This window comes from Cylas formicarius, unplaced genomic scaffold (assembly GCF_029955315.1).
Source record: "Cylas formicarius isolate icCylForm1 unplaced genomic scaffold, icCylForm1.1 PGA_scaffold_1__22_contigs__length_36826433, whole genome shotgun sequence".
NCBI classification, from domain to species: Eukaryota; Metazoa; Arthropoda; class Insecta; order Coleoptera; family Brentidae; genus Cylas; species Cylas formicarius.
The window spans coordinates 32,368,401-32,387,651 of record NW_026844264.1 but is presented as its reverse complement, the minus strand read 5'-3'; the positions used below and the strand labels follow the sequence as shown (position 1 = coordinate 32,387,651).

The 19,251-nt window shown below is 32.9% G+C and overlaps 1 protein-coding gene across 1 annotated transcript in view; it reads right to left on the bottom strand.

Moving 5' to 3' along the window:
* Positions 1-18,017, bottom strand: part of LOC132696999 (protein Wnt-1) — a 48,673-nt gene extending 30,656 nt beyond the window's left edge. Inside the window, exons 1-2 of the mRNA XM_060662226.1 lie at positions 17,852-18,017; positions 2,950-3,212 (exon numbers count right to left, since the gene is read on the bottom strand). Of these exons, the coding sequence (XP_060518209.1) occupies positions 2,950-3,212; positions 17,852-17,988 (400 nt within the window). The 5' untranslated portion in view covers positions 17,989-18,017. The remainder of the gene's footprint in view (positions 1-2,949; positions 3,213-17,851) is intronic.
* Positions 18,018-19,251: the final 1,234 nt, after the last annotated feature.

Here is a 19,251-nt window from a genome sequence, read left to right as displayed (position 1 = left end):
ATGACACTATATTCCGGGATATCATCCGTTCGCTCGTTGAACTCCGACTGGAATCCTGCAAATCCTGCAGACGTTTCGCCAAAATCTCACTTGGCATCTTCAATGCTCGCGCTCCGAAAACACTTCGAAGTGTTTTCGGAGCGCGAGCATTGAAGATGCCAAGTGAGATTTTGGCGAAACGTCTGCAGGATTTGCAGGATTCCAGTCGGAGTTCAACGAGCGAACGGATGATATCCCGGAATATAGTGTCATCATATATATATATATATATATATATATATATATATATATATATATATATATATATATATATATATATATATATATATATATATATATATATATATATATATATATATATATATATATATATATATATATATATATATATATGATGACACTATACTCCGGGATATCATCCGTTCGCTCGTTGAACTCCGACTGGAATCCTGCATCCGACTGGAATCCTGCAAATCCTGCATCCGACTGGAATCCTGCAGACATTTCGCCAAAATCTCACTTGGCATCTTCAATGCTCGCCCTCCGTGTTCGAAGTGTTTTCGGAGCGCGAGCATTAAAGATGCCAAGTGAGATTTTGGCGAAATGTCTGCAGGATTCCAGTCGGAGTTCAACGAGCGAACGGATGATATCCCGGAGTATAGTGTCATCATATATATATATATATATATATATATATATATATATATATATATATATATATATATATATATATATATATATATATATATATATATATATATATATATATATATATATATATATATATATATATATATATATATATATATATATATATATATATATATATATATATATATATATATATATATATAATAAAATTAATAATATAATAAATTTGATATAAAATTTATCTAACGAGAAGAAAAATATTTTTTTATTTCCCAAAATCTTTAACTGGTTATTGAAAATTATATCTTCATCTTTATAGAAGATAAAAACAAGGTAAAAAATAATATTTAACAAAACTGAATTTCAAATTTTATCTGATACGAAAATTATGACTTATACCATCCCTAGTGCTGCAATTCAATTATTTCCGAAAAGTTTTCTAGGGAAAATTAAAAATCAAAAATACCAGATCAATGGATCAGATGTATCAAAGCTCCATTGAATGAGACAGAGATCCCTGTTAAGGATATTTCAATAAATTGGCTGTTTTTATGGAGACACTACTACATTGCAGTTATTTATTTATTATTATTTGTAGTACATTTAAGCAAAATTTAAAAATTGAATTAACCTAACAACTTTTCAGAGCACAGTGACTTCGTAATTCACAAGTTATTAAATAGAAATATTCCTAACGAGCTTCTTAAGCTCAAAAGCTGTAGAGCAATTCGGGAAAACTATTTGAATTTGTGAAACCATTTGTAAATTTGACCTTTTGTTATCCTTGACCTGATAAAATAACATTCTAAAATTTGTATCAAATGGTATATGCAGAAAACATAATTTGGTAGCACAATTGCTATGTGTAAAATAAATATGCATAAATCCTATTTACGCAAGTTTACGCAAAATTTATATATTGCTACTGTAGGCTGTATTTCAAGGTAGCATAGCAAATTATCCTGATATCAATCAATTATAAACAATTTTTCGTAGGTGCGACAAATGTGCGAGAACCTCTAACCGGGGTTAATACGAGGGCAGCGCCAAAATTTCCCGGCCTGAAAATGAAAGAAACAAAGTAGAGTAACTATTTTTTATTATTTTTCAATATAATCCCCCCCTAACTTCAAGACACTAATTACATCTCTTTATTAACAGCTCAATCCCTTCAAAAAATATTCTTTTGGTTTGTCTGCAAAATGAGCTAAAACCGGATGATCTGTTGGAACTCACAAAATGACAGCTTGTGCAACACCAGCAGTATGGACAGGTACATCATCGTGCAAAAGACGCGCGCCCTCTGGTCAGATTTCCTTGACGTTTTACACGTATGTAGTCAGTATGTGACAGTGGTATTATTTTCTTTAAAATCTATCAAAAGAATTCCTTCACAATCCCAAAAGGTCGTGGCCATCATCTTTTTCGTTGACTGGCAGACTCTGAATTTTCTCGGAGGTGCTTCACCCTTACGACGCCACTCCATTGATTCTTTTTTCGATAGACGGTCATAATAGAGAACCATAGTTTCATCTCCCGTTGCAATAGTTTCTATCACAGGCTTCGGTTCAGACCCACAGAGTTTCGAAAAAGACCGCGCACACTCGACACGGCGTTGTTTTTAAATTGCCGAAAGGTTTTTAGGAACCCATCTTGCACTAACCTTATGCACATCGAAATAATCATCCAGGATTCGACGAACACTTGTATTAGAAAGCTTAGTAATTTCTGAGATTTCCTTGACCTTTAAACGTCGATCACTCAATACCACCTCTTCCACAATCGCAAAAATGTCTTCCGTTATGATCTCCACTGGTCGAGCAGTTCTTGAATCATCTTCATGGGACTCCTGCCCTATTGGAAAACGTTTTGCCCTTTCCTTCACTACAGAATACGAAGGAGAAATTTGGCCGTATACACCATCCAGCGTTTCTTTAATAATTTTAGGTGCTAACCCTTCTTTTGTCAAAAACTTTATGACTGCTCTATACTCAATTTGCGTTATTTGCGACATTTTTTTGGACAGGTCTTGTTTAAAATGCTGTCAGTAAAAAACTATTTGACGCAAGACTTCAATTTTTTTTTCGCAGCCTACTAAGACATTTATTTAAAAGAAGACAAAGTGTTATCGAGATACTGGAGCTGCATGTATATCAGGCCGGGAAATTTTGGCGCTAATCTCGTATATAAAGCTACCAAGTCGTATCAACTCTCGTTTTTGAACTGAGTATTACAAATATTTTCTATTTGGACAAAATTCAATGCGGCAGCGATTTAAATAATAACGAAAGTACTAACCTCTTTCCACAATCTTCCCGAATAGATTTTTTCCTCTTAAAAAATTGCGAGTGGAACAGTTCCATCGTTGATTGCGGAACTGGTACTGGCACTCGTTTATAGCCAAATTCGCGCCTTTGGCTATAGCCTCTAGGAGCCCGGCATTTTCTCTTGCCAATCTGCGTTGTTTCCTTCTCAGTGTGCCGTGAACGGAGGCGTCCATGTAGAGCGTTCCTGGTGAGAGGGGCGAGAGGTTGTTTGGTTCTCCGGCTTTGGCTATTCCCCTGCAATTTTTAAGAAATTACATTTCGTCTTGTACTAAAATCATCTTTAAACACACTACGTATAAAAAATTGGCAACCAAAATGCTGAAGCATTTTTTGGTTTTCTTAATTTAATTTATTATATTATAGTTTACCGTGAAAAACAAAACTTTTTCATTTACAAAAAGTTGTGAAGTAGAACAGTTTTTTTTAGATTTTATTCCATGACATTCATGTCCAAAATTCCTGAGTTAATTTGAGGTGTCCTCAAAAAACACGCTGAAGATCTCCCAGTGGAAGATTGAACCTGTCTTGGAAAATTATCGCCAAGATGTCAGAAACCACAAGCAAAATGAATCCTGTTGCAATGTTTAATTTGAAATGTTATTGTTGATACTGCTCTGACACTGATATATTAACAAGAAGCAGGAACGTACTCAGTCCGTTGAAACTGTCAGACTAACAATTCATTATTATAAAAAATGGAGTGATTTATTGATATAATAAATCAAAAGAGAATAACAAAAAGTGCAAAAGAAATTCCAGGAGAAAATAAAATAGACATATAAAGTTTGCAACCTTATAACCTTGCAACAAACTATCTACATTTTGTTAATGTGAAAAATATGAAAGAGATATTTAAGTCATGTTTCTCGTATGGCATACTTTTGTAATTCTTGGTCGTTGGTACGTTTAAACTTAAATAGAGCATTTTAATAGAAAAAATGCAATACGTATTTTTCTAAATTTAGTTTAGAAAGTTGTCAAGAAGATTTTTAATAGCAAAGTCATTTTTATAATACGCTGCCCAAATATATGGAAGCAATTTAGATCTACTCTGGATACATTACAATACATTAACAGTATCGAAGCCCATACTATCCAATAACTTCCAGTAAGTAGACAATTGTTCTGAAATTTATTTATTTATGTGTTTATGTCCTTTTTCTGTTTCTCTCTTTCTCTCTCTACCACCAATCAAGTTTGTGATGGAAACTAATTTTTAATAATATGCCTCTCATCGGATAAGCTCGATGGTGATATCTTTTACTACTGCCCTCTTATACTCTTACACTAGAGCACAAAAGTTCACAACTAACCAAATGGTCAACGCTAAAATGAACCTGAACGGCTTTAGGCGCGACGACACATCGAAGAATTATGCAAATCGGCTCGAAGTACAAATGACCAGCAAACCCGTAACTGGTTTAATAACCCATCTAACTAAACGCAAAGAATTAATGAGTTGTAACAATATACTTATACCTGTTTAAGAGTCCGTATGAGCAACAATTACGGTCAGAACTTAAAAAAAAGTCACTTCGTGCAGATTGCCTTCGGTTATTGTTGTGCGTTTCGTGGTTTTTGTTGCGCTTTTTGCCTTTTCTTCCCGACTTGAAATCTCCTGTGAATAATTTCAAGTATGCAGAGGAGAATTTAAAGCAAGGCACTATGCGGTTTCTTTAGCTAATTACGTTGGCTAGTTTTCTTTTAAACTACTTGGACATAGCTTTTTTGTCAGGTGTCAAGGTTAGGATGCCGACCGCGAAGCACTTTGCAGCCGTCTACATTTTATTGATAAAGAAGACGGGTCTCGGACATTGATTTATTCAGCATATAGCTTTGACGCGTCATGGTTCTAAGCGAAATCTAACTAAGAAGCATAATTTGGTTTTCGCTTATAGTCCTCTGAGTCCGCTGATGTAACTTTGCTACAATTCTTGCAAAGAGGAGCTTCGATTTTGTATCGCATATGTTCTCTTTTTAATGCGAGAGAGTTCTAAATCATTATTCAAAACTTGATCCTAGCGGTGTGCTGCAGATAAAAACAAATTTCTATGTTATTAACTTGCTTTTTTGTCAGTTTCTTTATCAAACACACCCATTTTTGAATATTTGCAAAAAATCTTTCCTAAAACTCAAGAACTGTCCAGATTAAGAGTTTACAAGGTCAGACCCAATACAGATCGTTTAAAATTAAGATGGATATAAAAATGAACTGTTTAATTTTGAACAAAAGGACCGTCGAAAGATCACCGCTTAAAAGCTGTTGAACGACGTAAATGATGATCCTGATATGCTCGAAAAGGTCATAACTGGTGCCATATCATGGATAAATAAATGGAGGTTTGGAACGATTGAGAAGATAAAGAAAAAAATCACTGGACGAACTCAATGCTGTAGCAAAAAGTGCTTACCAGAAGTACTTCGAGGATTAGTTGGTACAAGTGTATTATATCTGGCTGAGGGGGGGATTACATTCAAGGGGACAATTTTGATAAATAAATAAATACGTTTTGACAAAACTTAAAAGTCATTACTTTATGAACACACCTCGTACTTAAGATATTTTGCCATAATCGAGAGAACAGTAACAATAGTTCTAAATTAAAACATTTTTTTTCATCAAAGACGTTTTATAAAACATAAATCGTACGTGGATGTTTAAATATTCTTAATAGTATGTAATACATAAGACCTTTGGTATCTTTTTTTAGTAAAGTTGCCAGGCCCTGGTCTTGTAACTTAGTGGTGTATGGGAGGCCGTATGGTTCTATTTTAATTTTATTGCTTTTAATAATCATGATGTTTTAAGGAATACAGCCGTCGTAAATCAAGGATATTTGTTTCTTTATCAAGAGAAGTCCATAGCTAAGCTGTAATTCAAAAATAAAGTATTTTTAGGAGTCTCCAGCCTACTTTTTTTTTAAACGTTTAAATTCAGATATTAAGCTAAGCTCAGTCTCTCTTTTAAATTTTAAATGATTTATATACTTAACCGATTCAACTTCGGGTATTAGGATAATGATCAGTAATTAAAATCATATCAAAATAGAGCTTGAACGATTCGGAAAGGCATTTGTATATGTTGTATTTAGAACATATTCCTAGAGGATTAACGAGTTGTGTGGGCCTTTCTTCTAAAAGTTTTACGTCAGCCTCCACCGATGGAATCTCTCGTTGGTCTGTTGAACGGTAGTTCCTTGCCGGTTTTTGTCGGACCTGCTGACATACCTTTGGCGGAGGAATCTAAAGATAAGGGCTTAACGTATGGCCTCCACGCTGCGATAACAAACAACCGAAGATCGACGTTCTCACGCCGTTTTCTTATTCTCGGTTCGTCATTTTTGGAATTGTGCTTTTCGCAATTAAGATTCAGATAGTGTTGGGGATCGCGCGCTCCGCCGTGGTTTTTATTTTCTCACCGCGATAAGTTCGTCGAGATGCGGCGTTATACATAGATCCCCTTTCTCGATAGAAAGTTACACGGATTTATATATTTGCCACGAAAACTATTCAGATGGCAGTTTCCGAAATCGCTTATATATATAGCAATCACAACCACTTTACTGCAGCAACGAGTGGATTCAAATGACATTTTCTACGAAGCACATTAATTATATACACAGTTTAAGGGCTAAAAATCAATAGCAGCGACGAAAGAACACAGTACATACAAAATTACATGCCTCAATCAGAAGTTAGCATATACTGGATATATTTTGTCCAATTAAAAACACAACAATATAGTCAAAAAAAGTAAGAAAGTTGCTTGAAAAGACTGTTAACTCACAATGATAAAACAAAGGACACTAATAACAAACCATATAACAAAGCAAGACGTACCGAGCGTACTAAGTGTTTCAAAATATTTAGGTTAAAAAAAAATTAAGTTAATATGGTATAAATAAAGTTGATAAAGTTGGAATATATTGTGCTTAAACTGTTAAAGTTTGATATAATTTTAACAAATTCAATCTTAAACTTTGGCCAAGAAGAAGAACACGGAAAAAGGCCGTTTTGGTAACACGTTTGCTGCCCAAAGTTTATTTGTTGAAAGTTTAAACTTTTTTAATAAAACAAACTATTATTTGTTTTTATTTAACCTGTGCATCTAAAATTTGGATGTTCCATTGAAGTTTTTGGCGTGTTCATTGCATCTAAGAAATTTTTGAAACATTTATTATGTTTTAGTTTCGAAAATTGATTTCAATTGTTTTATTATGCAGGTAACTTAAAAATAAAAAAGCAAACTACAATTACATTATAAGTAATGGTAATTTAGTACAAAAATGTCCTAAACAAATTTCAACTGAGTCCATATTACAGAATAATGGTTTGTTTAATATATTCTATACATTTTTGTTTAAATTGAGATAAGATTCTACTGTTTTTATATATTCTGGCAGCTCATTGTATTGTTTTAAACCTTCACGAAATAAACTATTTTGACTGTAATTAACGTTCGACAATTTTAAATAAAAATTGTTCCTAGCCCTCGTGTCATAATTGTCAATGTCCCTAACAAATATACAATTTTTAAGATGTTTGTTTAATAAATTATTTAATATTTTCTGTATGAATACCAATGTGCTTATTTTATAAAATATCAATATCAAAATAGAGATGTGGAGCTATGACGGTTTTATATGATGTCGGTTTAGTCCAGGCGCTTAGGTCTTTTAAAACCAGTGCCAGTATATTTGTTTTTTTGGAAATTTTATTTGTTATATATTATATATCAAATTATCATTATTACTATTATACAGCCAGGTATTTAATTTACGATTCAGTATCAATCATTACATTATCTATTTGTATAGCCCTGTTACCCAATACATGACTTTTATTATTCTTATTAATCTTATTCTTATAAGGCGAACCGGAAACAGTAACGAACCAATTATCGAAAAGGGTAAGAAGAAGTTAGCCAATATACAGGCTGTTTACCGGAGGGTTAGCCCAACTTGATGGCTGTGTAGATAAACACATTACGAGGACATTTTTCTCTGCTAAAAGTCACCGATTTTTTTTGTATCTCAATACTTTTTTATTATTAGTAAGGGCAACTCACAACAGATTAATAAGTGGTTTAGATACTTTATTAATGCACACAAAAAAAATTGTTTAAGAAACATTTAATTACATAAGTATAAGTAATATTTATTTTTGTAAAGTCTTGAAATTATTAGACAAGCAACGAAAATCATAAAACACTATACAGTGTGTCCAAGATAAGGATGCACAGCATGGGGATCTCGGAAACTATAAGAGATACAGTGTCGGTTAAATTAGACAAAAGTTGCGCATTTTGATACCGAACAAGATCCCGTTTTACAAATTTGAAAATTCCAAGCCGTTCCGGAAATATCCGAGAAAAACCGAAATATTGCGATTTCGTTTTTATTATTTTTTAAAGCTATTTGAAAAGATATGAAAAAACGGAAAACACTTTTCCATTGGCACTTTTTAATCTCTCCAAATTGACGTTAACAAATTTTCAATACAGCGTTTCGATTCCATGGAACCACCATCAACTTTGATTTTTCTTATGGGACGGAAAAAAAGTACATACAGTATTAGGTTGTGCTTTTCATTGCGAATTCAACGATGTACGATACAATACGGTTACTTATGTTTTTATCCAGAAAAATGGCTTTTTAATACATTTCAGCATTTAAATGGAGTAGGCCATGACAAAATGACATCCAGTCAATTTCAATGACACATTAATGTTATTTGTCTTTGTTATCAGTCGATCATAAGTTTATTCCTTTAGTTATTGTTTTTGTATTTTTATTGTTGTTGTCTTTTTCTAATTTATTTTGTTCTACAAAGCACTATATACATCATGGACAAAAAAGGGCTCTACTCAATTGTTTATATTTGTAGGATGAAACAACCAAGAATACATTTTTTTGTTTGGCGCTGACCTTTGGTATCTCGTTGATGCTAAATATTTATGTAAGAAAATTCTTTTGAGTTTCTGCTGCTCAGTGTATACTTTTTATTTCATAAACGATGAGCGATAGCAAAGAAGCTCAAAACTATTATCTTTAAATGGTCAATTTGAAAATGAACAAACACAAAGGCGTACGTTTGGACTTAAAATCACTTCCGAAGTTTCGTCACATACTTAAGTATCCCACAAGAACAAGCAACTTATTTTCTTTTTACGTTTCAACTGAACGAAATTTTACCAGTTTTTTTCTCTTAAACGTCACGGCGGTCGATTTATCGAACCGGCGACTATTAAAAAGTTTTAAAGCTTCCCCGGGCCCGGTTTTATAGGCGCGTTTGAGTGTACCCGACATTTCAAACACGCCGTATTGATTTTTCAAATAACCAACTGATAAGTTTTTATTTGCTCCGTTCCGCGCTTGTTTGACAAACGCAAATAAACGGGTATATTATTTACCGACAATTCTCACTTGGGGTCCGTAGACGAGGATTCGAAATTTTCTTTTTAATGGGTGTGGACAAGGTACGACAGGTGGGGACGTGCACTTTGTCCGTTTTTGTCGCTGTCAGTCGCTTTCCCGAATTTATTCCTTTGCCTTTATTGCCGTGTCATACCGTGTTTTATCCAGTTTTATGTTTTATTTCGTTTTTTTTGTTCCAATTATGGTGTGTTCATTATACAAAAAGCAAACAACTTTACAATTTAATCATGACAGTTTAAAAAAAAAGGATAATATCTACTAAAGGGCGTTGGTTAGAATCTATCCACAACTCCAGATTTTTTGCTTCAGTTTTAAACTCTATATGATCCTCAACCATTGTTAATTTTAGATGATTACGCTATAGGTTATGCCTTTATATATCTGCATCAAATACTTCTGCTTGAAAAATGTAAGACAGTAGAGAGTCATCAGCGTAATTATTAAGGATACATATTTCATATTAGAAGGAAGATGAAGAAAACAGAGATGTATGCTGGGAAGAATAGAGCTTTGATGTACGCCCTATGTCGCTGAAAGTGTGCTAGATTTAATATTGTTGAAGAACTTTCCACAAAGATTTTCTGCGATATATCTCCGTCAAATACTTTTGTTTGAAAAATGTAAGACAGTAGGGAGTCATCAGCTTAATTATTAAGGGATACATATTTCATAACAAAAGGAAGATGAAGAAAACCTATCTCGCAGAAAGTGCACTACATTTATCTTTGTTGAAGAACTTTCGACAAAGATTTTCGATATCAACGGTATCTAGAGCTCTGTAATCTGTCAAAACAGTCTGACAAAACAGGGCATCAGTTGTAGTAAGCGCAGTGACAGTTGCAAAAGATTTACGAAAATCAGACTGTGTACACGGTAGAACCTTGTTGTTGAATAATGATCAGTCTCCCAAGTACTGTAATTTTCTTCTACTTCGCTTTCTTCTTCTCTTCCCTTCTTCTGATGATAGTTTTATTCGTAACATGGTCTATTTCACCACATTTCAAAGATTTCTAGTATTTTGCTGGTTGCTTTAGTTATAGTTCACACTTCGAGCGCATAAAACATCATAATTTTTCTTCTCCTACCTCATTCCTTCATTCATGACACCTTCAACATTGTGCTGTACGCATTTCACAGACTTCTTCATATTTATGGCCGTTTCCCTAGAAAATAGGGTAGAAAACAGGTAGCGGTCAGATGATGACTTGTAAATTACCATTGTATTGAATATTATGATAAAGCACCTTATTTCCTGCAAGCGATCTCATTGGTGTTCTGGTGTGCTCCTCCTTACACCGACTTACTCTGTCGATTATGTGATGGCATTTTTTGTTTGCTAACAAGTATTAGTTGATTATTGATCGCGGCTTTATCTACTATTTACATTCGTGATAGAAATATTTGGCCTTGAAATTTTTTTTAAAAAAATCTTATCTATTAGTTATGGTAAAATTTTAAAAAATTGTATTTTTTTTTATTGAAATGGCTACGAAACAACTTCTCTGGCGCCTGTCGCTCTAAAACACTAGTGTAAAGTGGACATTTTTGTTAATAGAATTTGATATGAGCTACTTAAATTTAAAAAAAAAATGGCGCAACAAAAAATACCACAATATTTCTCATGAGTGAGTAAATCTTTTTTTTTCATAACATTTTGTTATAGGCATTAACAAAAAAGATCATAAGCATAGTGAACAATTTAAAATTTATTTTAAAAAGAAACCGTATAATCCTTGTCAAATCCCAAAGATTAATAAAATTTTAATAAATAATTTTAAATGAAATCGTTAGTCGAATTAAAAATTAGAAACTTTTTACTTTTATTCTAATTTTTGAATTTTTGAATAAACGAATTTTTTTAAAAATGAACGTCGCAGTTTCAACTTCTGCAAATGCAAATGCAAATTATTTAAAAATTCTAATAATTTTATTCTTATCATGTTTCATACAGAGGTTCTTTTGAAATAAAACAAATTTGAATTTTTTAGCACCTTTGCAACAATATAATAATAAAACTCTTTTAGGTACTGTATTTTATAATTATTAATTTTCTAGATCGACAGTTTCATTTTCTCCAAACACTTTAAGCTAACCGAATTTGACATTTAATACAGATTTGTTTTTCTCACAAAAAAAATGAAGTTTTGTTCTTGTATTGGATAAATCGACATTAAAATAAAGCATTTTAGTCCGCTATCTAAAATTTAAAATAAAGCAGAATCAAACGAAAATATTTAAAATGTTTTAATTTATAGCCACTCACTTCTTTCGAGTCCCAGCAACAGTCTTTATGCCTATAAAATAACAAAGTATTTGTCACTAATTTCAATGTCCCGCAAACTACGTACGAATGTTAAGACAATTTTTTTTTGACAGTTGAAGTACCGCCATTATCAGTGATTACGTCACTGAGGCCGTCCGGTGGAGGAGTTTAGGCGTTAAAGCTGGCGACATTTCCATCACAATGCCGTTTACTCAAAAATAAACAACAGCACTATGTTTAAAATGTCAACAACTCGAACAGTGTGTCTCGTAGTCCTTTCGAAGCACTGTTGACTGCTACGTCGACGAGGGGTTGGAAATTCAACAGGGCAATTTGACAAGCACCACCTGCCTGAGTTTGTCAAAGGGCACACGATGGTCACAGTATCCGACCGTGAGCGCAGCTGCGCGAAAGAACCGTATTTTTTGCGGTTTATGAAAATCTGTACATTTAAGAAGCTTTCTAAATGGCTATCGAATTACGACATCTTGTCGGAGGGGAAGTTCGGATCTGCGGAAATAAAACATTTCTGAAATACGTCACACGCAAACTAGACGTAACGATTTAAGAGCCGTACATCGTAAACAACAATTCAATCCAATTTGGATTATATTTTTGGAAATTGCATCTGGCCTTATTTAATACACACACACACACACACAAATTTTGAAAAAAAAATTAATTTTTGGAAAAGAGTTTCATTCCAGCTACCGTGTAATTTAATTAGATTAAATTTAATTTAAATAATGATTTTATTGTATTGAGGTTTAATGAACCACTGAACTGATTCGTTAAAGGGTAAAACAAAATAATTTGCGAAAAATTGTATGAAAAAATAATTTGGCATGGCAAGAGAAATATTAAGGTTATTTTGTTGTTCTGTCATTTTAAAAAGAATTATGGAAATACAAGTGTTTTTTAAATATTTATTTTTTAATTTAACACTGTATGCTAGTCGATCAACGTGAAAAACGGCAGATTCAATGTTTCGTCTCCTTTTAATAATAATATGAAATGAAATATATCACATGATAAGTGGGAGTAACGAGTTTTGAAAATTTACTGGAGAGTATCTGGCCTTTATGTAATTTATTACTCATTTTAAAATAGGTGGTTCTTTTCAATTATTGGTACTGATACATCATGAAATAAACATTATAGGGAAGAATTAGGTAGAAAAATATATTATGGCCTATTAGTTTTAAATTATTTTAAAGTTATGTATCATCTTTTACCAAAAAAAAAAAATTGTTATTTAATTAGGCTCCGTGATCCTTGCAGGCACGGACTCGCTCCAAGGAGCTTTCTGCGACTCTTAATGAGCTCCTAGTTTAAATGCTATTTGAAAGTAAAAAAGGAAGAAGATCCTAAAAAAAAAATAATAAAAGCTTGGCATTTTGATCTGGGATCCTGTAATAACTGAGGTACGCTTGTGATAACCCAGTCCCCACAGATATCGTGTTCTTATATTCAACAATTACCAAATATTTCTAATTTCGTTTTAATTACAGCGCACCTTTTTACATACACGTTACTCTATAGAGCCATAAAAGTAACTTTTAATGATCCGGTAATTACGCAACAACTCATTTACACTTGACCATCAATTTCCCATGGCAAAGCGAATGACATCTTGCGGAGCGATCTTGCACGTAACAGTTCGAAACGGAGAGACTTCAATAGACGCGCAGGCGAGCAACGTCGCCCGAACTGCCATCGATTTCCGCATAGTCAGAGTCGCTAAACGCTGTCACATTTACCGTGGAAGCCATACCTTAACCGTCATTAACGGCCGGGTTTCCGCAAAGTTTTGTATGAGAAAACGCATTGTCCTATACAGGCGCGAGATTTATTATGGCAATTATCGATTCTAGTAGATATCGGGCGTAAAAGCTTGTATTAAATAGGTGCCCGCAGGAATCTGTAGTTTTATACGCTTTTATGCAGATCGAACACAGCGCCGAGGAGTATTTTGTTATTGTTCTGCAAACCGCACGAGAATTTATTAGTCGTTCACATTTATCCAGGTTGCGGTTTCTTTAACTTTATCCCAGTTTTAGTTCTAAGTTATTAGGTTATTAACTTTATAGTTTATTATTGTGTGCTTTTTTGAATACTTGCAGGCTGGAATGAGATAACATTCATTTTATTTACGAAAAAAATTGAGAACCAATTTACCAACTAAAATTTTGAACATGCCGATTGCCTATGATTTACGTACAATAATAATTTTAGTAGCATATATTTTGCTTTGTTTTGTGTAAAAATAAATCAAAAAATATCTTCAAATTTATTACTGAAACGATTTTTATTAGCTTAGTTTTGGTTAGTACCAAATAAATCCCTTTTGGGAGGGGGGGGGGTTAGAACTTTATATCGCCTACACTTATTTTAAAAAAGCGTTATAGTATAATTCTGCAGAGTCATATGTTTATTAATAGTGTGTGTGAACTTTCCAAAGAAATAATGAAAACTTGGCATTATACAACCACACCTATTGTTAATTTCTTTGTGTAAGGTGTTTCCACGTTGCTTCAAAAACACACGAAACATGAGAAAATGTATTGCTAATTTCTTTTTAAAGGTCGGCTAGACTAAAAGCTAAAAAGGAAAGCAAGAATGTAAATTGATCCCAGAAACTTTGGCTTATAAATAATATCGCTCTTTGAAAATATGTTAACCTCACAAACTTTAGCAAATAATTTGATTTCAATGAGTGAATTAAGCAAAAGTAAATGTAAATGAAAAAGGTTTCGAAATTTGGATTTTCTTGAACATTTTTTTGTATTTTCAATATTGAAGGATGAAGCAATTAAAAATAAAAGCTTTGCTATATGTATTTCATACTGTGCGGCAACAATAATAAAACAAATTGAAGGCACGCAAAAAAAATCACTATCACGTCCTAAATCGACAAAGAATGCAAAACAATATACAGTGCGAATCTCTAACCCGGAATAGGTTAAGTAAATCAAATATTCTTGTTATACATATCTTGAACAGTTTTCGAGAAAATCTTTATTACAGTCATATTTGAACTTGTGGTTTACGAAAGTCTTAATAATTTTCTACAGACAAGTAGTTCAATCTTTAATATACACGGACCTTATATCGGTGAAAACACCAATAATTAAAATTTCATATTTTCAAATGGTGTAAAATATTGTCAATTAACAATTGAGTAAACTTTTCCCTCCAATATGAGTTTCTTGAACACAAGACATGTATTAATAATAGCCCATTAATTAACTAATTTTCTAGATTTTCTATATTTAATTATCAATTAATTTTAAATAATTAATTTAAAAAAACAGGTGACAGGTTTCCCCGAAAATGGCACATGGCAAACTACACACGTTAAATTTTATCAATAAAGAAAACTCACCAACAGAAACCAAAAACAAACCAAACACATGAACAACTATAGTATAATGATAATAATGATAATAATAATAATAATAATAAAAATAGAGAAAAATAACAAAATAAAATTCAGAGCCATCTATTTAAATATGTCACAATTTTCCAAGCGTCGTCAAACCGTTATTCTGTCAAACTGTCAAAAATAAAATGAGAGTTAGATCAGGATTTCTGTTTTTGTCAAAAGTGTTTCTTGTATTGCCTATATTTAACCTCAGGATCTAAGAGAATGGAAGAATTTTTCATTGTAATTAATATTTTAATAGGAACATGATATATCATTTAAATCACCTTGTATAGTGCTTCAATTAAAAAAGAAACTTATAAATTCTTGTTGCTGGAATATAAACATAGGCAGGGTCACTAGTGCAGATTTTTATAAGATGATTGCCATCCGAGTATATAATTCATTATTTCAATCATTTAATTGCCATAGTTCCTTACTCATCCCGCATAATTGTGCGAAATATCTGTCTCCGGTCGTTCGACTTTTTAACGACAAGCCGCTGGCCAATTATAACTCTATTCCCGATGCAAATATATGCAAAACGGCTGTGTCCCTGACAATTGTTACGATTTACGACGGGCGCAGTTCAAGTCATTAGCGATTCGTCATATCGCAAGCCGACTAAGTACACCATTGACACGGATCGTTGCAAATTCGTTAGATCATTATTGAGATTGATCGGCTTTCCTATTAATAAAAGTGTCGTGTGGTTATGTTTCACGCTTTAAATTTACTAGACCATAGATCAAGAAGAACTTTCAATTCTTCCATTAACTGCTATTTGTTTAGCTATATTTTTACTTTTTGTTTGCAATTGTTTTAATAAGTCAATATAATAAAGCAAATCTGCTTTTGTTGGGTTTAATTTACAAATAAATCTTGCCAATGTGATATCGAGTATAACGGAAAATTTAATGTATTCTAACTAGTGTGTAAAGTAGGTATTTAAATTAAGATTTTAGGTATTAAAAACGTGGATACATTTTCAGAATGTTCTTTCAGTAATTTTAAGAAAAAACGCATTGTTTTCGGAACTCAAAATTTTTGAAAAACCATATCGACTTTAGAGTAGATTAGAATTAGATTAAAATAAACTAATAAGAGTTAAAAATGAAAACGTGGTTTTTACAGGAATTTTTAATTTTTTATCTCGGAAGCGAAGATAGATTTTCAGTTGCATCATCCGCAAACACCCCAAATACAAAAAAAAGTATGTGGATATTCGCGAAAATCCATTTTCCTTTATTAAATTTTGCATTTTTCCTTTACAATGACTCACAGAAAAATAAGTCTAAAAACATACAATACATTAATGCACTTTTGATTGAAAATCGCTCATTGAAAACACTTATGAACTAAAGTAAACATATTCTTAAAAATTGATATGCCAGATGCAACTATTGCTTTTCCAATAGGGCCAAATTTACTCTGCAAGGCTTACTCAGGCTACCAAATCGAGCGATATCACTTCTAATGATTAAACGATCGGAAAGGTGAAACCATTAAATATGCTAATTCAGTTTACGATATCAATGCACAAGGAATGCATTATACTTTTGTAGAAAGCCGTGTTATTGCCCCCTTACTTCTGGGTTAATGCCGAATTTACCTCGGTCGTTATTGATATGGAAAACAAATTTAAATAATTGCACCATTTGACATTATTGCAAGGGATATTGGGATAACTAATCTGCATTAAAATAGATTTTATGGCCTGAAAGTGCAAGTTTCTCGCTGTTAGTCACCAGGAAAGGCCTGATGGTGTTGTTAATCTTAAGGATTTAATTGACGGCACCCATACACACCCAATGCTGTATTGTCATTTTTACACCTCTAATACATCCCTAGTGTTGTCATTATAGATTACAATAACAGCAGCCATTGTCTACTTGTCTTCACCTTGTTTAAATAACGTGTGCAAACACCTGTTGCAGTCGACTTGTCTAGCTCTGCTGCAATGTGTGCAAAAAGGGGGCGGTAACATCATGCATGAACAAACAACAAATTATTATCATCTAACAACCATTACAGAAACATTAAACATATTGCGTTTTAAATGAAATTTTATAAACATTTCTTAAATTTAAATAATGGAATATACAGACGTTTTATACGTACGTTTTATATATTTTACATATTTGCTGTCCCTGTCTTATTACATTGATTACTAATTAAAATTGTTTGTGTTTCTTCTTCGGGTTTCATATATTTTATCTTTTCCAGATATTTCTTTTACCCATCTACTTTTTGTTATCGGTGTAATTAAATAAGTGAATGGATTGGCCATCAGCTAAAGAATAAAATAGATAAAAATTCATTAACTTTTATTCATTAATAGGTTTCATATGTTCCTGTTATCTGTACTATCAGTTATAATGATTACATTAGTCATATTTAATTATTTATGTCATTATAACTGAGAGCATCGTTTAAAAGACAAATTTCAAAAATACCCAGTAAGTGGAAGTGAAATAAAAAGAATAAAATTTCATAAAAATATATTTAACTTTGGGCCAATACTAAATTTTCATTTAAAATTTTGTGTTCCTTCTTCACATATTTTATTCTTTTTTAGATGCACAATTTCCCCTATTTATTTGTGAATTTCTTTTAATATATTTTATTATTATAATTTTTTTTTGGTACAAAACATTCGTTTATTGTTTGATATGGATAAAATATTCTTATACTTAAGTACATGAAATGAAATAATTAAAGCTTTGATTTCAGACCAACTAAGACGTACCACCACATGCTCCCTTTCCCCCGGTTCTTGTTCCTCGAGTGGGCCACCATATCACCAACGTTACCGGTCACAAGGTCCACAACGCCCAGTACAATCAGGGCGCTTATCACCGTCCTCGTTATCGCGCAAAAAATCATCGTGAGTGCCCCGAAGATGCCCGACGAAAACGACGCAACCACTACTCACTCACGCAATCACTTACGCGGATGAGACACGGACGATAGCAAAAAATAAACAATATTATCCACCTGAGGTCGAGTATTTACTTTGTGGACCTCCACGATCGGATCCAGAGTAGGGGGATGCTGTCGCGAGGTCGATCTCGCACGAGAAGGCACGAGGGATTCTTTCGAGGAGGAGTCAGTTGATTTGATCCTGGCGACCACCCACCCGCGAGTCCTTTGCTACACTGATCCGTCCACGTGTATTCTTTTGCACGTGGACCGGGGACACGCCTCCGATCGGGGTCCCCACCAATGGGAAATGGATGGCACGCCTTTCGCTCGGCTCGAACATCGTCTGCGTCTGCTCGCCATTGCCTTCAAAAATGCCGCCGGGATGACCTCTAAGGCAACGAAACGTCGAGAATCGACAGGACTCTTTGCGAATTGCGGAGCTTCCTGCTCTTCTTCATCTTTTGATTCGCGCAGTGTATATTTTTCATGTTCGATCGTTAATTTTCACTGATAGAAACTTGGTACAGTAACAGTAAATTCGACAACACGGTGATATATATATATATATATATATATATATATATATATATATATATATATATATATATATATATATATATACAATATATATAATATAACAAAAAAGGTAGATGGACCGTTTTCGCTGAAAATGTGGAGCAAGAGCTAAGAGTAGTAGTATATTTTAGCTATGAAGGAGACGTTCGAAAACTAGCGTTTGAAATAGCGTCTAGAAATAACATCGCTAAGAAAAAAGGACCGTTGGAAAGAAATGGTATTATTGACAAATCCACTTCTAAAAGTTCAAAAGGATAAAGAGTCCTGATGCCGTGCCATATGGGAAACAAATACTGTCGTAAATATGTGTGTTTTAAAATTAGCGTTAAAAATATTTAATGTTATTATGTTCATGGCATAACTAGATAACTTTATTGCATGTATCTTTTGTTTTTGTTTATTTTTTGCTTCTATATAGATGTAGGGTTGTGCCACACGTACTTGAAGCTTGTACCACCGTTTTTATTCATAATCGAGTTGCCATCCTATTTGTCACCGTTATTATTCACTAATTGTAATAATACTATATAGTTTGACAAATAAATTAATATTATAATGTCAAATTGTTCAAATTATTTAATTATATTATTATTCACTATTTTATATAATTTCATCGCGCAATTTTTCGCAATATTTTAGTAGAAAGAT